Genomic DNA, 26,450 nt, shown 5'->3' with positions numbered 1-26,450 from the left:
CTTTTTCAATACTTAGAGCAGTGGTTACCAACTGGCGGCCCGCGAAGCCTTTCGTTGTGGCCCGCGAACTAAAATATATTAGTTGTCACTTTTTTAGGACAATTTTCTTCAAAAATCTATATGGGTTTAAAATACTTTTCGTTCGTTAAAAAAAACAAACAATTTCTTCGTTTCTGTGAAATTTAACATACCAACGGTGCAAAAAAGTTTATTTCTCAGGTAAAAATCTACTTCTGATTTTAATTTGTAATTCAATACTTTTGCTTTGTACAACTTGATAAAAGTCTGACAGTAATATTTAATGTTCCTTCAAACATAAAAGAGTCCCATATAAAATTTTGATAAAGTTGCTGCCCGCCATTTGACTGATGTTTTAAATTGGGGCCTCCGGCCTCATTTAAGTTGGAAACCCCTGACTTAGAAGGATATAGAATAGAACAAAAAAAAAAACAGATAACTCCAGTCTAAAACAAATAAATAACCAAAATGAGCGTAAACTTAAAGTAACTAAAGATAATAAAGAAAATCCATGGAAAATATAAAAGAAATAATGAATGAATGAGGAGTAACAGGTCTTTGGAAGTAACATTTTATTTTCATAACATATAGGACATTATAACAGATACAAAATAAACGTTACTTAAAATACAAGCTTTATCTACTAAATAAATATTTTATTTCTTTTTTTTTAATTCCTTCTTTTTTTATTGTTTGGTAAGTTATTTTTCACATCTCTTCTGTATCCCACAAGAAAAGTGATAAATAAAACACTTTTATTTATTTATTTTAATTTCATACAGTTTTTACATTTTTATATTCGTTTATTGTAATATAATATAATTTTTCTTTATTTTATTGATGATAGATATTACATGCTGAAAATTATTCATTAAAATAAATGACAGGCGTATATTTAAAAGATGAAATAATGAATGAATGAGGAGTAACGGGTCCTTGGAAGTAACATTTTATTTTCATTACATATATAATAATAACAGATACAAAATAAACGTTATTTAAAATACAAGCTTTTTCTACTGGTGAATAAATATTTATTCTTCCTTATTTTTCTTATTTCTTCTTTTTTTTGATATTAGGTAAGTTATTTTCCACGAGTCTTTTATATCCCAGAAAAAAGTGATGAATAAAACATTTATGTTTATTTATTTATTTATTTTGTTTTTTTGATTTCATGCAATTTTTGCATTTTTATATTCTTTTATTAAAATGAAATAAAATTTTTCCTTATTTTATTGATAATAGATATTATATGCTGAAAATCATTCATTCAAAAAATGAGAGGCGTATATATTTAAAAGATGAAATTATGAATGAATGATGAGTAACAGGTCTTTGGAAAGAACATTTTATTTTCATAGCATATAACAGATAAAAAATAACAGATAAAAATAACAGATAAAAAATAACATTATACCTGATAAAAAATAAACGTTACTTTAAATACAAGCCTCACCTACTAGTGCATAACAAATATTTATTTCTTCCTTATTTTTCTTCTTTTTTAAATATTAGGAAAGTTATTTTCGACGAGTCTTTTATATCCCAGAAAAAAAAGTGATAAATAAACCACTTTGAATAATTTTGTTATACAATATTTACATTTTAATACTTTGCTATTGAAATGTAATACAATTTTTCCTTATTTTATTGATGATAGATTTTATATGCTGAAAATCATTCATTAGAAAAAATGAGAGGCGTATATTCAAATGAGGAAATATTGAATGAAGCCATTGATTTTGAGAATATGTACTCATAATAAATGTAGTTGTATAACAACATCATGACAATACTAGTTTCGATATGGAGAGATCATTTTATAATAATAGAACATTACAGTTGTGATTTCCTTAATTATGATTTATGTGAACTTATTATATGTTGTTATTATAATGATGAATAATTTGAATTCATGATTGTTATATTCTGTTAGCCTTAAAAAGATAAACAAACGTTGTGTGTGTGTTGAATCAACCTTGAGAACATCCATTTATAAGGTTAAATAAAAAGCGTAGTTTTTTCTTCTTCACGATTTATATTATCATGCTGATTTTTAAATTTGACATGCGTTTGATAAAATGTCTATGGCAAAGGAAATTATTAAACTTTGAATAAATATAGTTAAAAATATTTGCTATTTAATACGTAATTAATTCATTAATGTCCTTGGCAGTTTAGAAGGTTATATGGGTTCAAGTGTAAAAATATTGTATTTTAAAAAACTCTGCGATTTAAAAGTAGTTTACAAGCACCAAATTAACCAAATTGAAAATTTGTTCTTTTATTGATACGAGGGAGATCTATCCCTACTCGCTATCCCTCACCAACTCCAAAAAGTAGTTTTTATTTGCGGTTTATATTATATTGATTTTTAAATTTGATGTAGCGTTCAGTAAAGTGGATGGAAATGATTAAAGTTGAAGGATATAATTAAAATTTGAACAAATATAAATAAAAATATTTCTCTCTTAATATGTTATTTATTCATTTTCTTGATAGTTTATTGGTTAAATATAGTTGGATAGTTTATATGGATAGTTTATTGGTTTATTGGTTGGTTTTCTTGATAGTATATTGGTTAAAGTGTAAAAATAATGTGCTTTAAAAAGTGTGCAATTTAAAAGTGGTTTACATTGACCAAATTACCCAAATTAAGCATTTTATTATTATTTATTTTATTTTTATTATTAATACATGGGAGATCTATCCCTACTCGCTATCCCTCACCAACCCCAAAACGTATTTTTATTTACGATTTATGTAATAATATAATTTTAAATTTGATATTGAGTTTGGTAAAGTTGTCTATATTAAAGGANTATTATTAATAAAAGGGAGATCTATCCCTACTCGCTATCCCTCACCAACCCCAAAACGTATTTTTATTTACGATTTATGTAATAATATAATTTTAAATTTGATATTGAGTTTGGTAAAGTTGTCTATATTAAAGGAAATGATTAAAATTTGAACAAATATAGATAAAAATATTTATCTTTTAATGTTGAAAAATGTGGTATTTAAAAGCAGTTTACATTGATCAAATAACACAAAATACTTTTTTTTTTAATTAATACTAAGAAGCTCAGCCCCTGCTCGCTATCTCTCACCGACCCCAAAACCTCACCGACCCGTTTCTTAAATATTTTTTTTATTCTAATTGTTAAAAAATTATCCGTCACAACTATTTTTTGCTTAGAAAACTACATATAAGTACCTCCCTGATTCAACTCGGTAATTTTCCCCCTTCTGCGCAGTTAAATTCTTTGAATTAACAATGGTATTTGCTTATTATAGTACAAAAGCAACTATCTGCTTTTTAAATTATACAGTTTTTAACGTGTGTTTTTCCGTCAATTCCGTTTCCAACAAAGGTAACGCTACTTTTTTATTCCTTTTTTTTCGGATATTACGTGACTTCAAAATCCGGAATGAAATCAAATGAATGAATTTAAATATTCGTGAAATGAACTAGATTAGAATAAAGATAATTCTTTTATGGGAAACATTTGACACTAAGCCTTTTTATGATTCAATTTTATCCACCCAATCAAAGAACACGTGATTGATTATTCGAGGTAAAAAATGCGACGTTGACAGTTGAATTCAACTAATCATTAAAAAAAAAACAATTGTTATTATAAAAACATGAATGAGAACTTAATTATGACCATGAATGCTGTTGTAACTGTTGTAAGCAAAAAGAGACATGAAATCATCATTTTAACAAATTATTAAGCGTTTTTTATCAATGATAGTAGAAAACAAGTTAATTATCGTTTAAAGATTGGACCTGTTCTACTGCAAAGAGCTTTTGTAGCACGCTCCAAATTTCTTCAACTTTTGAAAATTTCTACGTTTATGGTTGATAATTGTTTAACGGTTGAATTTTCGATTGATTCAATTCATAGTTTTTACGTGATGCAATTATTCTTAATTTAATAAAAAATTCTTTCATGAGTTTTAAATAGTTCTTTCCGAAAATTAAACTATATTAAAAAGTTTAAGTCTCAAAGAATAATTAAATAAAATTCACGATTTTTACAAAATTAACGAGCATTCCTACTGCAGGTGGTTTGGTTAAAATACTTTGAAGGAACCAATTGAATTCTCAATTTCTAAATGTATATCTTATATAAATTTTATATTATATAAATAATTCTATACAGATAAATAATTGTATATAAATTTTATATAAATTTTTATTGTGATGAAAAAATGACAAAAAATATTAACAATGCAGAGTTGGAAAATCAATTGTATTTTTGTTAGTAGTTCAACACACATGAATTCTACTATAAAAACCTATTAAACTTTTCAATTTTCGATCGCCATCATCAAAAGAGTTTGGATCCCGTGTCGAGAAATTGACCCAATATTTTATTCTTATTTGAATGTGTGTTGTTTTTCATAGGTAAAAAAACAAGTAACATAGGTAGTAACATAGGTAAGGAAGTAACATAGGTAAGGATGGAAGGTAAGGTAAGGAGGATAGGTAAGGAAGTAACATAGGTAACACAAGTAACATAGGTAAAAAAACAAGTAAAAAAAAATTTAGCCGACTTTGGGGTTCTCACAAGAAACAATTATTCTGATTCTTGATACGTGAATCATATTCCTAATTTTAGGGATAAAGAATGTTTGCGTTTGCAGGTATTACTATACAGTGCAAACCTTTTTCTTAAATTTTTTTTTATAAATCATACAAATAAATGTTCGTTCGCCTAAAGAAAAACACAAAATATTTCGTATGCAAATATTATGTATTTTAATATTAAGTTTTGTTACAAATATTTCTTACATGTAACTAATCCAATTTTTGTAGAATTTTACGAATCCAGGTTGAAGCATATTACAGAGCTTCGGAATAGGTAATTATAATGTTCGACTAAGAACTTTTTTGAGAGATCGACTCCGTCTTCGACTTACACTCTATTAAAATTTTCACCGACTCTCGAAAATTATTAATGCTATAGCCAAATAAATATTAATTTAATAATTAATTATATATTTATAATGAATTATAATTAATAAATTTACCATTTTTTAATTTATAATTAATTTTTATTCATAATTATTTAATTTGTAATTAATTATTATTTTTAAGTAATTAAAAATATATTTCTAGTTGTTTGCGTACGATTGAAATTAAAGATTTTTCGTTTAAAATTCTCTTTTACATTACGACATAATAGTTGAAAAAATAACTAATAAAATATATATTCACTCAAAATATGGAAATTGCGCAAAACTATTGCAAGAAATGAGTTGGATATTAATATATCACTCTGGCACTTTTTCAAATATCGTGTGTTTCAAAAATTTTTCCGATTCCAACTCTTGCAATTTTTTTTTCTGAGTCGACTCCACGTCTTAGCCGTATAGAGCAAATTAAACCATATTTTACTTGATGATACAATACTATTGTTGAACTTGAACTAAAATGTAATTTAATATAACACCATTTTAAATTTGCAGCAGATTTACCAGATATCATTAAGGTTCAAGGTATAAGCGCATATTACGGTTCAACGTTGGACCGAATTTTCTAAAACAATATAATAGTTCAGAACCTTTCTCAGAAGTGGGATTTTAGTGGGAGAAGTGAACTAATTTAATGGTGCCACTTGGAAGGGAGAAAGTAAAAAAGGGTACTGTGTCGAATTCTATACCTAAAGAGCCAGTTTATTTTATAAATGAAAAAACATTTATTTAATATATTTAGAAGCTTATCAACATTTCTAACAAAACATCGATTCTAATTCATTCTGTACAAATATCAGTAACAAGTACTAGAAATTCTTGGCCGATGATATTATTCAAAGCTTCATATATTTCTTTTTCCGTAACGGGACGTGTTCAGCTTTCCTAACAACAACTTATTATAATTTCCCGTAACAGGCTGTCTACATTTCCTCAAACAACTCTTAGAAGTTTCAAAATAGTCGTTTGCATTTTTTTAATTGGATACTTGCAAGTAACGTCATCGTAGTTATATCGATTCTGAAGCCAATCAGTTTCAACACACACAAGTGACGTCGCTTACAAGTATCCAATTAAATCTGATTTAAATCATCACATGGTTAAGCATAATCATTTCACTTCTTCTCGAGTTGCAAGTACCCAGTTGATCTCGTTGTGCTACTTTTTACCCATTGTTAAGTTATCCGAATTTTTTAGGGCTCCTACAGTATTAATAATTTGGAAACGTCAAAAATTTCTTAATATTTTTACCTTATTACCTCTCACTGCAATATCATTTTACAATAACCAGAGAAGATTAATCGTAACACACAGTTCAGGGCTCACCGGAGTCAAGTATCATTTTCAGCTGTCAGTGAGCAGGTGGGTGACCAATTTGATCAGCGAAGTGATAGAATGTGTTGGATAGAATTGTTCGAAATTAAAGTGCTCGACTTCTCGCACAGGTCGTTGGTTGTTCATAATCTTAAAGATACCTTTAATGGATGGGATTATTGGCTATGGCTCATGTCTAAACCATCTCCTGTTTAAAATATTAGTTTTAATTATAGAGAAAGGTTTCCCTAAATAGTTTAAACAAAAATTACGATTTATATTACAATAATTAATCTTAACTCAAAATTTTCCTACCTTTGTCGTTGAAAACTATACTTTCATTTGTTGGCTATTTACAATCGCATACCAAGTGATGGCCAACGATGCGCAACCTCTCACCATCTTTGAACTTCATTGTTGGGAGGCAATGGCTAAGTTCATGAAAAATCGATACAATGGAAAGTCAATAGGCCAAAGCTCACTCGGAAATAGGTTTTTTAGGTATAATTTTTACCTTGCATAATTATACTTTAATATTTTATATTTTTAACAGGCTGCGTTTTTATGAATAAGAAAGTTAAGGCAAAGCGTGCACGGTTTTAAAATCATTCGTGGGTCAATGTCTGACACGTGCGTCATGGCTTCGTCCCTGCTATTATAGTTGAAACTGCAGCCAATGAAAGTCCTTATTTTCGATGCCGCAAAATTTTAACTTTTTTTAATCTGTGAAGCAAAATATTATTTGTTTTGGTTTCAAAATTGTTTATTAAAAAAAATTCTAAAGCTTACATTTCTTTTTCAAACGATCAAGCCCATAAAGTTACCTGACAGTAAGCATCTGACAGTGCATATATTTAAATCTTTTGAGTTCGCTGTACTCTTTAAAGTTTGTTTATCAGCGTAGATTTACCTTATGGAGTTAGAATTGATGAAGATTGGCATGACATTGATGTGAACTTTCACTTGTCAAATGTTACATGCCTATGTTTTTCCCCATTATTAAGAGTTTATTCACCCCTTTATACTTAAAGAAAAAATATATATTATCTGAAATTTGTCATCTTGACACGTGGCAAAGAAAAACCAATTGTCTAACTGTTGTGAATATTTATTATATAATCCGATGTTGTGTGTTTGGCGTTAAACTCTTTCTTAGTTAAGCGTTTTATTTTTGTAAACAATTTGATTTATTGCCATGACAAGCAAATGACTTTTTTATTAGATACTTCTTACCTCTCCATCACAGATTCTAGATCAAATTTTTCATTCTTGTTTTCTCGGTGTATTTTTGACTCGACATCACCTTTCAGAAAAGATTGAAAATAAAGATAGTCGCTTTATTAGATCAGGAGAAATGTTTCTCGTAGGGAAATATTTATAAGTAATAAAGATTTTGTTTCTCTAAAATGTAAAACATTCAGCAGTTAGTTCGTGGTGTGAAGTGAGTTTTAGTTCGGCTTCTTAAAATTCGATTTCTTAACTATACGACCGATTTCGCTCAAATTTTGTATTTTGCCATGCAAAATTACATTCTTTAAAATTACGTAAAAAATTTTATACCTTACAATTCAAAAATGTTTTTGCCTATTATTAAATAAAATAATAAATAATTATCAAAAGCTTTTTTTTCTTCATGGAATTATATTTGGATGAATTAATTATATAATTGTGTGCAAAAATTATTCAATTTGCTTAAACAAATCTCGAGATATAAAGAAATATGCAATAAATAAAATTGACACTAAGGGGTCCAAACGTTGGACCGCTCTCCTGACCCAACTATGGTTGTTGTTGTTAATTTACGTAGCACTAGAGCTGCACAATGGGCTATTGGCGACGGGAGGATGATCCGAAGACATGCCATCACAATTTTGATCCTCTGCAGAGGGAATGACTCCTCCGATTGGGTAGCTTGACGACCTGCGCGCGAAATCGAGCACTTTACGGTCGAACAATTTAACGAGGACCGATACAGCACACCCTCGGACCCTACTTGGACAGATGAAACTGGTCACCCACCCGCTTACTGACCGCAACCTGTGATGCTTGACTTCGGTGATCTGCTGGGAACCGTGTCTTAACGATCAGTCCACTGCGGGACTACCAAACTATGGGGATCATATTTTCTAGATTGCGGCTAACCCCTATATTTTGAGGATCAGAAATCCGAATCCGTCAAAAAAAGGTATGTTTATTCAGGTAGATAGGTATTTTATTTACGTCGCACTAGCGCTGCACAATGGGTTATTGGCAGCGGTCTGGGAAGCATCCCCAAAGATGATCCGAAGACATGCCATTACAATTTTGATCCTCTGCAGAGGGAATGGCTCCTCCGATTTGGTAGCTTGATGACCTGCGCGCGAAGTCGAGCAATTTACGGTTGAACAGTTTAACGAGGACCGATACAGCACACCCTCGGACCCTACTTGGACAGATGAAACTGGTCACCCACCAGCTTACTGACCGCAACCTGTGATGCTTGACTTTGGTGTTCTGCTGGGAACTGTGTCTTTACGATTAGTCCACTGCTGGACGTATTATTAAGCGAAAGTACGTTTTGTGTATGATTTCGTAACTTACAGTATCGTCTGCACTAATTCATTAGCATATTTCAGGTCACCTCGTCGAACCTTTGAGATTGAGTCCTAAAACCTTAAGATCCGATCAATAGATCAAAAGTTATTTAGGGTGGACCGTTTTTTATTTTGAGCACTGTATACATCAATCTATTTTCAAAAATGAAATAACGAGGATTAAAAGCTTATTTAGATTTTTCCTTCTCTTTTCAACATCATTGACAGTTCAGTTCGGACGGGCGGGGAGGAGGGGGCACATAATTTACATACTAATTTACATGCAGTGTTATAATGGCATATTTATAACTGAAACTAGAGTTTGTATTTTTTTGTAGACATTTTCCCAAAAGCAGTAATTTTCAGTCAGTGTACTTTATACTTCTGTTATGACAATATACATATTTTTAGCAATGGTAAGTCCTTTTTAGAATGCTTATAATAAAAATAAATAAATAAAAGTAGAACTAGAAACTTAGTCTACTTTATTTTCTAGAAATTGTATGCTTGACAATCTAATATTTATTTGTTTATTTTAGAAACTCAAGAGGGTGGTAAAATGTATTCTTTAAATTAAATCGGTCGAATAGTACCCGAGAAATCGAATTTTGAAAAAGTCTTAAATTTAAAATTTGATTTCGCAAGAATTATAAAATCGATTTAGCCCAATTTTTTTTAATTTGTCATATAAAATTAACTCTTGAAAATGGTGCAAAATTTTTTATGTCTTATAATTCAAAATTTTTTGTCCATATAAATAAAATGAAAGGTTATATTCTTCGGAAAATCGAATTTTTTAATAGTGCTCAAAAATTTTCGATTCGCGCTTCATTATCTCTGGAGATACGTCAAAATAAGCAAAAAGTAATCTTAATATTAAGGGATAGTACATGAAATAAGTCATAGTACATGACTTAATATTAAGTGCATAATATTTAAGTCACAGTACGTGAAAATCATTTAGATCGAAAGTTATTCGGGGTTTTTTAATGCACTGTACATCAATAAACATCAATAATACACTTGCTGTAAATCTTAAATCAACTAAGTATTAAAGTTTTGGGGTGTTTAGCTTGACAGAATTTTTTTAGTGACGTTTTTAAAAATACTTCGAAATATCTTAAATAACGTAAAAAATTAATACAATAATTTTGATTGTTCACAACCTTCTTTTTTTAAAAACAAAAATGTTTTCCCACTCTCTATATTAATTATTTTTTCTTTAAAAAATGTGCATATATTTCCTGATGAGAGTTTTCAAAATTGTATTATCATTTGCAATAAATATAATAACGATTGCTTGCAATTTGATAAATAAAGAACATTTGCATTACTAATTTCAATGAAAATATCGTTTATAACATCTTTATTCAACAGCGCAAAGGAGCCAAAAGCACATTTTAGTTCCATGAATAACTTTAAATAAATCGAAATTCACTCTAATTTAGTATTAGAGAGCCTTTGTAGTTAAGAAAAAAAGAAGGGACTTCTAGAACACTACCTTTAACGTGTGAAACTTTTTCCGTCTGGCATGCATTCTTCACGCGGAGATTATATTTATTATTTTTTACTTTGTTAACATTTACTAAATATTTATAAAAGAAGTTAAATGTATCAAGTAAAATCCCTAATTAACATCTATTGCCGTTATCTGAGGAAATCCTGTAACGTTTAGACGTGCGTTAACTTCTACTTTTCTTCTTACTGATTAATAGATGTGAAAACAAGTTTATCGACTACATTAACGGCATATGCAACTTACATCGTTTATAAATGAAAGAGAAATTGTGTCGCTTCATTTGGCGCAAGTTACTGGCGCCAAATTGCAATAGTTTACGTTTTGGCCGTCTGTCCTTTTCACAAAGCTCCTAAGCATCATCTGCGATAGTTTCTGTGTAAGAAAACTAATAATCTTTCTCTTTCTCAGAAAAGTAATAATCTTTTTTTTTGTGAATATAAATTTTGGCATTCAATTCTCTGAATTTTCATTGGAGAAAACGTTCCATAATCTCGAAAGCAAAAGATATCGGGATAAGTTTTACGGGACTATCGTTTGCATTGTAGGAAAAGTTTCAATCGATACTAAATATTCCCGGAACAGGTTGCTGGTGCATCCTTTTCAGTGATGCAAGGATTTTCGAAAGGATTGTTCTGTGAAAAAAAAAATTGTCATTGCATATTTCATCATGAAGAGCGGTACAAAATGCAGAATTGTATGATGTGCTTAATGAAAAGCGTTTAAATTTTTCTCACTTTTATTCATGAATATTATCGTCACTTTTTGTTGATCGTTTTTATTTTTTTCAAAATTGGATTAATCGTTTGGCGGATTATGTCGGATAATCAACCAAGTGATCAAGATGAACAGATAACTTCGATTGCTGATGCTGTTGTAAAGTTAAAAGAGCTCAGAGAAAGGTGAGGTTATTTTCTGCAATTTTAATTCTTGATATTAACGCATTTTCATGTTATGCATGCACGTATGATAATGCTAATTAAAATGCAAAAACGCTATGTTCCAACAGCATTTCCAACATTTAGAAATGTTTATTATTTTATATTTAGTGCATAGTTTTGTAAATTAGAATTAAAACAATTTTGATTTGATTTAAAACAGTTTTGAAATTAATTGTTCGAGCATTTAACTCTTTCAAGCAGAATTTTGATTAAGCATATTTTTTATTCTTTTTTTTTCATTCTTTTATATTCATTAAAGTCAACATAAGTGGAAAAATATTGTAATTTAATAATTCATGGTTATGAAATTCAGCATGAAACACCTTTTTTTTCTGCGCTAAGGGTAAAAATCTTCTAAACACGATTCACTTCCAAACAATAATTTTTCAAATTTGCACTGATTTGTAGTTATTTAGATCTTAGAGAAACTATTATTGATAATTGAAACTTCTTTAACTTACAAAATCAATTTTTGATAAATTATTGAATACGAATGATGAAAAATTTACTAGCTACGTTTTTTGGATTTTATATTACTATACAAATCTAATTCAGATAATCTAATAGATTTTTTAGTAACTCTTAGACTGTTTTTTATAATCAATAAATACTAAATTATATTTTTACTTGTAATTAGCGTCTCAGAAAAAAATATATATATAAAAGGAACGCTAGTGTCCAATCAGTTTTATTTTATCAGTTTTATTTTATGTACAATTAAAAAGATTTCTCTTTGCTTTCAGACATTTTAATTTTTTTTCATTACCACTATGATAAAACTTATGCTAAAATATTTGAAAGTTATGCAACAAATCGGGTAATGAAAACTATTTTATTTAGGTCTATGTTTCTTAAAACAAGTTTGAGCTAGGAAAACAAATAATTGAACCGTATGAAACTTCCTTAAAGTTTGTCAACAATTTTGAATCAATGCAAGAAAAGTTATTTTAAATGATTAATATCACTTGTACATCTCTTTAGAACGCTTTTTTATTTTTATAGTTTTTTCTATTTTTTGTAAGTTTAATTATTTTAGGGAAATTTTTACATTACATTACCTATTCTTTCTATAATTCATGGTACTTGTATGAAGCAGTTTTCTCGCATCAAGTAATATTAAATTTCTTCAGCAATTTTTAAATTGCCTAAAGTGCCTCATTTTTAAAGTTCCTTTTTTAATCTTAATATCTCCTGTTTCCAAAAATTGAATTTAAAATTGCTTCATTTAAACATTCTCTAAAACTATGTCATGGTTTCACTATTGTAAAATAATAGTTTAAAGTCAATTACGTGGACTTTTTTTCATACTTCGAATAAAAAACAATTTTAAAAGAAACAAATATTTTTAATACAGTTCAAAAGATTATTAGCAGCTTTTTCTGTTTTGACACCCTTTGATTTATTGTTACTAAATATTTATGTAAATAAATGCAGCATTTGGGTTTTACAAAGAAATAAAAAAAATAATTAGAATAATTATTAAATAGGTAAAATTTTTTGTCTTAATTTTCTTAATTTGCAGAATACGGAAAATAAATTGAATCAAGAGAAAATTTGGATCTTTGTTTCCAAAATAGCTGTGTTGCATGCAATAAATTATAGATAAAGAAAATACTATCATATTGGTCGATTTTTTTCTACATTAGAATTTTTGTTAAGTATTAATCAGAATAATTTAAACCTTAAAAAATTATAAAACTCTAAAAAAAATATATGAAACACACTCATTATCATAAATAAGTTAAATATTGAAAAAAAGTAAATAAATCCATAACCTATTCCTTTTAGATTTTGTAAGAATAGCGTTATTTTGGAAAAAATAAGCACATCACATTTGAATATAGAAGTTTTAGTTCGTAAAATAAAATTTTTTCGCCCTTTGTATACATACATTGCTAATTTATGAGTTCAAAAAATGTATTACGTTACGTTATATTTGTTTCAAGTCAATCCTAAGTTTTGTAAACGTCTATTAAAAAATGAGGAATAGCGCAAATATAAACAAACCTTTGAGAAAGTAAACAGCTGGAATTGATCCCCGAGGAAGCTTAAATGGTGATGTAATATATCGTTTGGCCTCCTTTGGGGATGGATGTGGAATGTGAATAACGGTACAACGAAACTCCCATTAGAACAACTCGCATAGGATCTGTTAAAGTAACCTAATTGAAGCAATTATATCAGATCCAGAGACGCTAGAAATAAAACATTCTAGAGATATTCTTTTAGAAAATAAATATTCTTGTTAAAAAGACTTACTCAAGGCGATCAAGATTTTCTTGTTAAAAAATTAACTAAAGCGATAAAGATTTCTTGTTTTAAGTTCAACTCAAACGATAAAAAAATTTTTGTACTCTTGCTAAAAATATTAACTAAGACGATAAAAATTTCTTGTTTAAAGATCAACTCAAACGATAACGAATTTTCTGTTAAAAATGCTAACTCAGACGATAAAATTTTAGGACAAGACTAGAAAAAGTAATAATAAAAAAAAGAAAATCATTCTCATTTGGAAGCTCATAAAATAGATTAAAGTTTATAATTATGTTTGTAAGAATCAATTATTTTTATTAAAATCATAAAATAAGGTAAAAAGATTGTGGTAAAATATATTTTTCAGAAAATTATAAAAAATTAAACGTAAATTTTGTAGCTGTATTATTTTTCAACTAGTTGGATACCTCTTTGTATGAGGTAAAAAAATGAAACATAAGAAATACATCTGTAACTATTATACGTATTACTACGTAACTATACACAAAACTAAAAGTCAGCATGAAACAAAAAATAATTTCAAATTTTTTTTTTTATTATTTGCTGCTTCTCCCAATGGTTTTACTTTTTATTATATAACCAGCGTTGAGCAGCCGATCCAATTCTGAGTTTCCGACGAAAGAGAATGTTTAATTTCGCAGCCTTGTAATTTTGAACCCAACCCAGAAGATATGAGAATTCTTGGATCACGCATTAGGACAAACTAGCCTTCTGGAACTAACCGCATTTGCCTTACTTGGAGATGAAAACGCCGAAAACCTCCCACGACAAGGGGATTCTAATCCATGATCAGTCTACCACTGAGGATATTTATGCTAGCACTGTGATCGGTGAGATTGGGGAGCAGAATTCATATCTACCAGTCACCTCTGAGATTCGAACCTGCGTCACCTGATTGGGTGGGGTGAAAGCTCTATCTCCTGCGCCACGTAAAATTAAGGAAATAAATTCGTTAAAAAGAGATGAACTATACTTAGAAAATTTAACCCCAAGAATAATCCATTGGTCGAGGCCAATGGCATTATTTTTCATGGTTTCTATCTATTTTTTATTTTTTGGATTCCAACTGATTAAGTTGACAATATAAAGTTAGTTTTTTTTTAAGTTTTAAGTTTTTTTTTGTTGTCAAAAATAGGCCCATAGTATAAGAAAATAAATTTTAAAATGTTGAATATTGTGTGCATGTTTATATGCTAATCAGTTTCTAGCTAATCAGTTTTATACTAAATTTAAGTATTCAATTATAGTTTAACCAGCAATTAATCTCGCTTCTTAAAATATAAATTTTAAAATATATTATTATCATAAATATGCATATAATATATAGAGATTTATGCAAATAATTGAAACTTAGGTTATTTAAAAGATCGATTTTTTTCGTAAAATAACCACGCTTAGTTTTTGGAAGAAAAAAACCGTTTAATTTAAACTATGGTTTAAATCATATTGGTTTAAACCAGTCAACCCCCCTGATTTATTGTTAAAGCTACTCTGATGATTAAAAAAATTATTGCAGTGCGAATTTCATTTGAATTGAAAAATCTACTGCATAAGTTGTGAATATTTAGTGCATATAACATGATATAAAAAAAACTTCAGAATTAGCTGCTGTCAGCTTATTGTTTCAAACTTTTGAGAGTTCATTAAAAAAATGTATGTAAAAAAGTTTTAGTTTTACATAATTAGGGAGCATAAAATGTAAGATAATAATTAGGGAGTGAAGCTTCCGAGTTTCAACTACTTTCCTAATTGGGACCCTATTTTCTCAAATTGCGATTTCTCCTTTTGTTTCATCCTCTCGAAATCCGAGCTATAATTAAGGACAGAAAAATGCTATTTTTAATTAGAAATATGTAGCTTACAAGGAAGTAAACTCATAAATTATTTTTTTTTTAATTTCAATTTAACTTTTATTATTTTTAACTATTTCATAAAGTTATTTTATCGGCAGAGTATCTCAATTACGCACACGTTACTAGTTTAAAAAGTTTATTCGTTTGAAAAATATACAAATTGGAAATGATACTAGACACGTTTCCAGCGCTCAGAAATAGGAGCTCATTTTCATGACTCGCCAGACTTGAACTAGAAGAAACAAAAGTGATTTTTATTATGAAACGTAAAATTGTCTACGAAGAATGGAATATTAAAGATTATAGACAAAGAAAAACAATAGAAACTAGAAGAACCATAGTAGCCGAGGGAGCAAAAAAGATGAGTAAGAGAACAAAAAAAAACCACAGTGGCCGAGAGGGGCAAATCAGGGTAAAAGGTCAGGGTTAAAATCAGGCACACGTTGTCAAAAAAACCCTTTAAATTCGCTGTTTTAGAACGTTTTTGTTCAATTTACGTCTTTAATTCGTCTTACTTGGAACAATATTTTTCCGCAATCCGTCTTTTAGAATGTGTAGACGTGTTTGCTTTCTATCATTTCGATTTATTTAAACCTTTTTCTATGCCACTCTCTGAAATTCGGCCTGTTTTTTTCCGCCAGAAAGGATGAATATTTTTGTGAAAAAACAGATCTTGACATATCTGAAAGATATTTGAATATTAATACATGTATATCCTAGTATTCTCCCTAAGCGTTTTTAGAAGGGCGGCCACCCTGTCTGCCCTTTTACTCCTATAATTGCCCCCTCTTTGCCTTTTTTGTACAAATAAGCCCTTAAAATCACTACCTTTTTATTCATATTCCATTTAAATAAAACTAACTCACTGTTTAAGTAATACTTACACACAGGTAAAATTATCTGTATTTATAGGTTTAATTCTGATTATTATTACAAATATTTACTTCGTTGGGATTATTCTGAACTGGTTAAATTTTTATAAGTATTAATTTTTCAAGAAGGGGTATATTGATGAATTTTTTAAGTTTCGAAATTATTTTTTAAATAAATACCTTTTTTAAAAAATGCTCTTTTTTAAATGTTCATTTTCTCATGATTTTCAGTTGAAATTATCGAAAAAAGCTTTTAAGTTGTTTGTCAATTAATCATATCTTTTTTTAGTTTCGGATTTTTGAAGGAAAAAAAATTTATGCACAGAGATTGTCTTTTAGCATGCCTTTGTTTATTTTTCATTCATTACAAATTTTCTCTTATTTTGATAATGAGTGAGAATTATTTTTTGAAATATACTCATTAAATAGTTGTTGAGGATTATAATAGTAATTCAGTTATTACATAATGTTACACATTTTGATAAATTTTTACGGTGTCGAGCGAGTGCCCTTTCAAAACTTACAGTGCCCTTTTCTGTGAGAAAGCGCCCTACCTTTTCTTTTTTTTATTTCTAGGGAGAACTAAGTATCCCCATTTGAGATTCAAGCTTATAATAATGACAGAAAATACAATTTTTAGTCAGAAATAAGCAATCTGATGAAAGATATATATTTTTTTGAAGTTCAGTTAAGTAAACTTATTTTCGTTATTTTTAATTATTGCATCAAAAATAATGTATTTTAATTTTTAGCATTTTTTTAATGTTTCTTGCGAATCAAAATCCAAATCGTAAGCCATAAAACATTCTAAAAAGATTATTTGAATATAAATTTTAACATTTCTTATCATTTTTCATTGTCGTTAAAACTTTGACTAGCATGAGTAAATATAGTTATATTTTTTCGTCGGCATACAAACTGGAAAAAAATTCTTTTTTTTTTTACCAAATGTTGTTTAATACATCGGTTTCCAAGTGCTAAGCACAGAATTATTTATTTATCAGGAAAACTTATTAATCATTAAAATTTCCACCACTATTCGACTAGCTCAGGGATGGCGAACCAATGGCACGCGTGCCATTTGTGGCACCCGACACAATATTTTGGGCACGCCACCGATTACTAAGTTCACTATGAAGCATTTTAACAATTAAATTAAAATTCACAAAAAATTAACAGAAAAAATGAACAATTAATGCCAAGAAAGCAATTAATAACCATAAAAAAAACCCGGCTAACAATAAATAACTAGCAAAAAAAATTAACAGTTCGGCTTAAACTAACGTCTTATTACCTTAATAAGTTATTTGTCATCTAATCTGCAACAACATAAGTCACACTGATGTTACTTTATGTTGAATTACGCTTACAACTGAGACATTACAAAAAAAATTTTTTTTTCGTAGTAAGCAAAGAGTTTTGAGTTGATAGTATTTAGTATTATTATTTACCCAATAATCACGAAGCCAAAACTATTTGTCGGCACGTCTATGACCTCATTAAACAATTTTTTTAGAAAAATTGGCACGTTGGTGCATAAAGGTTCTAGAGTGCTCTAATTTTTACAGGAGTTCTGCTCCTGATGCCAGTGCAAGTTACAAATGGTTCCTGAAAATATTATTTTATTCTATAGATAATTGAAATTTCGACAACTTTCCGACCTAAGCAAATTCGAAACTGTAAGGAAGGAAATAAAATAAATAAAAATTGTGAAAAACCATGTTTTTTTAATTAAAAATATTTTCTTAACCAATGTAATTAATTTAATTTTTTAATTTAATTAACTTATTTAATAAATTTAATTAATTTAACTTTTAATTAAATAGTTTTTAGCGGCTTTTAAATCACGTGAATAGGAGACCAAAAATACGAAATATAAGGCACATCAATTTCGAAAGACGGGAGGGGGAGGTATATTTTTGGTAGTTCATTATACGGTAGCGGTTCCCAATTTTTTTAAGTTGTGGAACTCTAAATGCTTAACCTTCTTTTACCGGAACCCTAATTTTACAAGCAAAAATCATTAACAGGTTAAGAAAATCAATTTTCATATTACGAAATCAATTAAGGAAAAAAAAACACTGCAATTTACTTATTGTGAAAATATGTATTGTGAGGAAAATGAAATTTTTGTTTTTGGTGCATTCAAGAACAGAGAATAAATAGAATAAAATGAATTATGATTTTCGTTGAAATAAAAACTAATAAGAACTGTAATAAATGTTGAGAACAGTTCTTAAGGAAACATCAAATCAGGGTTTGGAATTAAAAAATTCGATCGAAAATATTATAATTTTCTAGAAAAGATATTTCATAATTTTATTGTTATTCGAAAAAATATCCACAGGCATAATTAGATAAAATAAAAAAACTTTCGGCGGACACAAAATCTTTAGAAACTTTCTACTGGAATTAACTCTTGTAACTACTTTCAACTTGTAACTACTTGTTTAAAAATCCAGACTACTTTAAAAAAAATTATTTTTTATAGAATTCTAAATTTATTTATACCACATAGCTGAGTTTGGGAAATCCAAATCGAAAAATCCAAAAATTTTATGGGCGAAAACACATTTTATATAATTGAAAAAATAACTGAAATTTGAGCAAGAAAAATTGTGTGTAGGATGCATTTATCCACAAAATGTAGCTACGTTTTAATAAAAAATATCGATACGAGAATTTTTTAAAATTGTTTTAATATATATCTCAATGCGTGATATTTAAATTACGCTAATACGAATCTCGACATTTAATTTTAAAATCGAATTAATACGAATTTCGATGTTTGATCTAAAAATCGCATTAAAGGTATTTTCGACGCTTCATTTTAAAATAGCGGGAATACGAATTCAGTTGTATAGTTAAATCACATGAACACTAATCCTGATTGTGGCTTAGGTTTGTTCACCGGCATCTAACTATATAATTTTGTAAAGATAACTGAAATATTAATTAATTTACTTGATAAAAAAAAGTTCCAATTCTTGGAACACTTGTGGCACTAATGGAACTATAGGGTACCGCGGAACACCTTTTGGGAGGAGGAAATATGTTTTTCATTTTATACTACGTTTTTTATTTCAGGTCTGACAAATATAAAATTATCGCTTTTTGAATCTGCTTGAAAAACAGTTTTTAAAATTTTAATTTTATATATGTTTTATTATTATGTGGAATACCAAAAAAAAAAAAAGAAAAAAAAAAAACTTCCTTACATTTGCATACACTCAAAGAATAACCGTCTTAAATTCAACAAATGCTCCAAATATTTCAATTTTGTTGATAACTTAAAGAAGAGCTTCTTTTCTAAGTAATGTTGAAAGTAAAAGTTTATTTGTGTGGTCTACTTCAGTTCTGTTTTAACTTAAGTAGTTTACTTGGTTGTTTTAATAGATTCTCGAGATTTTACTATAAACAAATTCTTGAAACTTTGGAGTTTCGTTGAATGAAGGAAAACAGTTTTTTTTCTTAGTTGTTATTGATTAATAACTTTCTTGAGAACTGTCTTGATCGTTTTTCTATCGAAAAGTTTAGCATAAAAAAAAATATATATATATGCTGTTACTTTTCTTTCTTTTTAAGAAATCATACGACGTTGCTCACGCTGTCTTTATTAATAATCCCTCTAAGAATTTCCTATTAGCACGTTAATATTTAATAAAATTTTTAATGTTTGAAAAACTTATTCCTACTTATTTAAGATGCAAATAGAAAAATGATGAAAATAGAAGTAAAGTATTAGATATAAAATTCTAAGTTGTGACAGCGCCGAGTTGCGAATGTCACAACTGGAAGAATATTTTAAGAAAAATATTTTAAAATGAAATAAAATAAGGATTGCGTTGAAAAATATTTCCAAAAATTTTATTAAGGTTAATTTATTGAACTTAATTTTTTATTTTTTTCTTCCTCTTTTTTCACATTCTCGAACCCACATACTTATTTGGTACTCAAACTTTTAACTTTCTGAAGTCTGTTTCCCATCTGGTGATTTTATGCACTTCCACTTTTTCAAAATTACGGCATACAGTCCTCGTTTGATTTGCTATTGGTTTATTCTGGTTTTTCTCAGACGAGGTGTAGTCGTTTGCTGTAATATACCGCCAACTGCTGAAACTGCTCCCGCACTGGCGGCATGTTAATGCCCCCCCCCCTTTTTTTTTGTCAGTTTCGTCTCTGAGCTCCAGCATGACAATTTTTTCTTACAACAGCTAGTCAAAATTCCAAATTTAGAAAGAAAATACCATGTCATTAATAGGCACCTATTACTTTTCGAAGAAGAGGTCTAAAATATATCATTTTTATGACTTATGAATGTGTATCTTTTATGTCCAATGTAAGAAATTGCATAAAACTGGCAGAGTCTTATTAATTCAATAAATAGATTAAAATTTGGCTATAATGGTATGTCTTTTATTTTTTTTTAAATAAGAAACCAAGCCTAAATAATGCAACGAAAGAAATATATGTTTATTTTCAATAAAATATTCTATATTTTTACATGCTTTGCATCATTTTATAGTTTATATATTTTATCTATATACTTATTTTGGCCTATTTCTAAATTTGCTCAACTCTGTTACAATTTGATATAACTGTGGCGTAATAAATTGCTGTTACGTAACTAATGTGACATAATAAATTATAATAAGCCATTGATATTGAGTTATTCATTTTTAAAAACATAGATAGAATAATATATCTATATAGCTTAGCTATTGTATCGATTGTTATGGGAACATTGAATTCACCGTTTTACGTGATTTTAGTGCTGTTGATTTAAGCCTTGCGTTTGAGTACGTAATATGCCTTGGTTATAAATAAATGGCCTCATTACTTTGAAGTTTATTGCTCGTTTTTAGGAACTGTAAAATAAAATTTAATAGGATGATGGGTATTTTCAAGATTTTATATTTATAACTTATGACGAACGTTACTTTATTGAAAGACTGCATATTTATATATGAATGTTATATTTTTGCAATTTTTTATTTTTTCCGATTAGTAATACGATCGCGAAAAATAAGAATATATTCTTTTTTGCTCGCCAACCTTCGCGGTGGCCTCGCTTTTATCTTTGTTATTACCTTAAAATTCAATATTTTTTAAGACAGTTTTTTTTTTCGTAAAATATATTATTAAAATTTTATATAAGAGCATTTTGTTAATATGTTAATCGTAACAAAATTAACTATTACTTGTATTTGAAGAAGAATTAAATGTACTTGAAAATAAAATATTTAAATTTAAGAACATACAACGACACAATAAGAAATTTCGCTTGTTAAAAATGTAAAACGATAGCCTTATATCTCACAGTTCGAAACGCAAACTGTTTTTATCACTTTTGAGACATTGCTTTTTTTTATTTTTTTTTATAAATGTTATGGTTTATATCTATCAATATCTGATCACATTCTCTTATTTTTTATTTCATATATTCAGTTTTTTTGTTGTTGTTACTTTTGACATTAAGTCAAGTGCGAACTAATAAAAAGTTGATTTTCGGAGAGCTTTCGACAACAATAGAGAAATTATCATTACTTAAAGCAAAAAAGTGGGAAAAAAAACCACGAAAAAAAGAATCTTGAAATTGGAAAAGCTCACGAACAAATAGGACTTTCGGGGAGAAATAGTCGTGTTAAGTTTATAATTGAAAATAGCTATTCAGCACGCCGAATTTCAACTCTGTAGTGGCATTTCAGTGTGCAGTAGACAGATCAACATGTTTTTTTTTTTCACGTTTAACAATTGTGAATTCTCGAACCAATAATCGAATTTTAAGTTTATATTCCAGGGTACTACTTGTACCTTTTCTTTTTCACACCTTCGTAATTTAAAGTTTTCTAAGTCTTATAGATTTTGTGTACCAAAACAGAAGTCAACGTTAAGAAGAATTAATATTCGCGTAAGTATAATGCAAACTAAAAATTAAAATAGTATTCTTACCAAATCTTTTCCGTTTTGTTTATAGCTTTGAATTTTGTTAGAAATATAATAATAATTTATGTAATTATTAATCATTTCACCAATATCATTTTCACCAATATTCAAAGCCTTTAATAATTTATCAGCTTGTTGGAGATAGGATTTTTCGGCCACATTATAATAAAAAATACATTAGATTTTGTTTTCAATTTCTATATGCTAATATCAATTAATTTTCACTCTAAATGGGTATAAAGAAAGAATTTACTTTTGTTTAATTATTTATTTCGGCAACTTTTTAGTCCCTTAGCCACGTTTTGGCAACAGAAATTAATAGTTTAGTTTTTTTTAAAGCCTCAGAATTTTATGTTATAACTTTGCTCTCTCCTTGTTACTAAGCAAGTTAATCCAGAAAATAATATCAATAAATTATCTTTTTTAGACCATTTTCCAAAATAACTCAAGCATCATTTAAATATTTAAATATCTACGATATAATTTCAATTAGACGAGAAGCAACTAGTTGGTAAGATATTCTAGTTTAAAACAAAATTCTCTTTTTGTACAATTAAGATTAACCCATTCATTTTAGGAGTACTAAGTATATTGGTCATGGAATCGAAAAGAAAACTTAGTTTGATTCATTTTTTTTAATTCTAAGGTTAATTTAGTTTTCACAAAACACATTATAAAATTTCAGAAAGCTTAACGAAGGTAAAGGGGAAAAAAGACTTGAAAAAATCTTTTTTTTCCAGTAGCCCATTAAGTTTCATTTTATTTCACTTTTTTTTTTCGTTACCTTGGTGAAGGTCGGTCATTTCTCCTTTCTTCTTTTACATCTTGAATTCCGTTCATTCTTCATTGTAAAAATGTAACATCCAAATTCCATGCAGGTGAATATAAAGTGGCTACTCTCTTTCTTTCTTATAGCGTTTCTTTTTTTTATGTTAATAAATTGAATATGATACATATGTCTTTGCATTAAAAAAGTCTCGCAATGCACTAATCGTAAAGCCATGGTTCCCAGTAGAACACCGAAGTCAAGGGTGTTGCTATTGAGCAACGTAGTTCCTGTGCATCAAGGCACGAACCTCCTATTGAGCAACGGAGTTCCTGTGCATCAAGGCACGAACCTCCTATTGAGCAAAGGAGTTCCTGTGCATCAAGGCACGAACCTCCTATTGAGCAACGGAGTTCCTGTTCATCAAGGCACGAACCTCCTATTGAGCAACGGAGTTCCTGTGCATCAAGACACGAACCTCCTATTGAGCAACGGAGTTCCTGTGCATCAAGGCACGAACCTCCTATTGAGCAACGGAGTTCCTGTTCATCAAGGCACGAACTTCCTATTGAGCAACGGAGTTCCTGTGCATCAAGGCACGAACCTCCAATCGAAATATGAAAGAATAAACAGTATGTTGATCTTACAGAAAGAAAAATAATATAATAAATTGATGGGGATAGTTTAGCTGGTACCTTCCTCATAGATTGCCGGAGCTAACCATGGCAACAATTTTACCTTGGCCCCAGTTGGGTACAAAATTGGCTCGATATGGGTCCTATTATAACAGTGGTTACCAACTAGCGGCCCGCGAACAGCATACGACCCACAAGAACTTTTTCTGTAGACCGCGAATATATTAGTTGTATATATTAGTTGTATATATATTATAAAAATACATTAGTTGTCATTTTTTGCGGACAATTTTCATAAAAAATCTATATGGGTTTTAAATACTTTTCTTTCGGTAAGAAACAACCAATTCTTCGTTTCTGTGAAATTTAACATACCAACGGTGCAAACAAAAATTATTTCTCAGGTTTTGTATCCAAGAAAATATTTAATCAAATACAAAAATAATCGTGTATGTCGCTCATGTGCGTATCTGACAGTCATATTTACTGTTCCTACAAACATGAAAAGAGTCCTATATAAAATTTTGATAAAGTTGCGGCCCGCCATTTGACTGGTGTTTTTAATTGCGGCCCCCGGCCTCATGTAAGTTGGAAGCCCCTGTATTAGAACATGCACCGAGGAACCAATATTGGGTTGTCTNTACGACCCGCAAGAACTTGTTCTGTGGACCGCGAACTAAAATATATTAGTTGTCATTTTTTTGCTGACAATTTTCATAAAAAATCTATATGGGTTTTAAATACTTTTCTTTCAGAAGTTGGAAGCCCCTGTATTAGAACATGCACCGAGGAACCAATATTGAGTTGTCTAGATTTTTTTTAAATATTGGTCCTAGAATGGCCTATAATATAGGGCCTACATTGGTCAATATAGGACCTATATTGGCTAAATAATGGATATGTAATATCGGGCGAATCTGGCAATTCTATATGGAACCGATATTGGTTGTAAAATATCGGGTCAATTGGAAAATTCTATATAGGGCCAATAACGGCCCTTTGAACAATTATTGAGCCAAGATTCATGAATGAGGGCCCAAGTTGTTTTAATGCTACGGAAGGGGTAGCCGAAATCTGGAAAATGGTAATCCGATTGTTTGGTCGAGAGAGTAGTCCAAAGTTTGAACTTTGAAAAGCGGATTGAAAGTTTTTTCGCACAGTTATAAAATTCAATAATCCAAAGGTAATTTCATGCAAAAAGCATTTTTTAATAATTATTTTTATATAACTTATTTAAAAAAATGATTTTAAAATATTTTGAATTGTGACGTATACAAATTTTTAAATCGTTTTAAATACACTAATTTTGTATGGAAAAAATACAAAATTTCAACGAAATCGGTCGATTAGTTTCTGCGAAATCTAATTTTAAATATACGACTATTTTAATACCACAAAACTTCAGTAACAGGAAAGGGAATAAAAACGCCCTAAACTGAAAAAATTAAAAGAAAAAAAAAATATTTAAGTACATCATTTATTTTATTATTTTAAGTCTTGTTATCAAGTTTTAAATGTAAATATTAGATTAAAGAAGCTATATTAAGACAGCTCTTGTGTTCAAATATGCTAATTCAATTCCACGAATTCTGCTTTCGGTAATGCAAATTGGCACGGTTTTTGAATAGCTGAATTATTCTGAAGGCGGTCGTGTCTGTTTTATGTCTTTCTGCGAGCCCATTTCTAAATCGAAAGAGATGATGAAAAACTTCTCTATCTACGTGCATTTCATATAAATAACTTCATTTTATATTCATAATTCTCACAACTCCTTGGTCCGTATCTTAAGTGACAAAATACTTATTGAAATAGGTCAGGAATTTATATTAAAAAGTAAAAATCACGACACTTTATTCTGAAATAAATTGTTGTTCTATTTTAATTATCAGATATGTAAGATAAATTTCTCTTTGTTAGCAGTATTAGGCAATTCCTTGCCACAAATACTAGATCAACACGTAAGTTACAAAAAAAATCTCGATATAACGAGTACGATATATTACGAGAAGTCCGATACTACGACAATTTTCTAAGTCATCGTCGAAATAATAATGTTAAAGATGCAAAAATTGTATGTTTATAGCGAGTTGAAAATGACTGGACTCCCGTTATTGCGGATAAAAAAAATTTCAAGGAAATACATTTTTGCGGTTTAAATGAAGAATACTTTGCAAAAAAGGATTAAATTTATTGGACGGAAATTCCTACAACTAATTAAATATTTTACTACTATTGAAAACGAATAAGTTTTATCATAACTGTTAAAAAGTTTTTTAATAACTGTTAAATTTTTGTTATAATAACTGTTAATAAAAGTTTAATTGTTAAATATTCTATAAGTGGCTGGTGGCCTGTTATAGCATACTTACCTATTAATATTAATAATGTGAAGCATTTTAAAAAAATATTGTAAACTTTACAAGGTTTATTTTTAAAATAAAGAGAATTTTAAGAGACAAGCGTAAACTAAAGTAATTTTTGCAATATGATTAAACATTCGTAATAATTCCATTTTTATTAAAAAAAAAAATGGTTGTAATAAAGATGCATTTTCGACGAAAAATTGTCATACAATTTGTGGGGACAAATGTTTTCATATTTCCTACTTTTCTTAAAAACGGAAGTTATTATCATGGGTTTGTCCAGACATTTTGTGAAAGGTCCGTTTTTCGTGAAATTGTGAAAAAATTACTCAGTGATCACTTGGATCAGTCTGCGTAGGGACCGAGGGTGTGCGGTATGGGTCCTCGTTAAAC

General features: G+C 28.9%; 1 protein-coding gene across 10 annotated transcripts in view; it reads left to right on the top strand.

Annotated features, from left to right (window-relative positions):
• LOC107454143 (inositol 1,4,5-triphosphate receptor associated 2) overlaps window positions 1–26,450 on the top strand; it is a 137,166-nt gene that overhangs the window by 55,413 nt on the left and 55,303 nt on the right. Inside the window, exon 1 of one of the 10 annotated variants that reach the window (XM_043049825.2) lies at window positions 10,652–11,309. The exons of the other annotated variants lie outside the window; for them this stretch is intronic. Within the exon in view, the coding sequence (XP_042905759.1) occupies window positions 11,224–11,309 (86 nt within the window). The 5' untranslated portion in view covers window positions 10,652–11,223. Of the gene's footprint in view, window positions 1–10,651; window positions 11,310–26,450 lie in introns of those variants that run through there. 10 annotated transcript variants of the gene reach the window in all.

Source organism: Parasteatoda tepidariorum, chromosome 10 (genome assembly GCF_043381705.1).
Source record: "Parasteatoda tepidariorum isolate YZ-2023 chromosome 10, CAS_Ptep_4.0, whole genome shotgun sequence".
NCBI lineage: Eukaryota > Metazoa > Arthropoda > Arachnida > Araneae > Theridiidae > Parasteatoda > Parasteatoda tepidariorum.
Note: the sequence above shows the minus strand (reverse complement) of the source record. Positions and strands in the feature narration are given on the sequence as shown.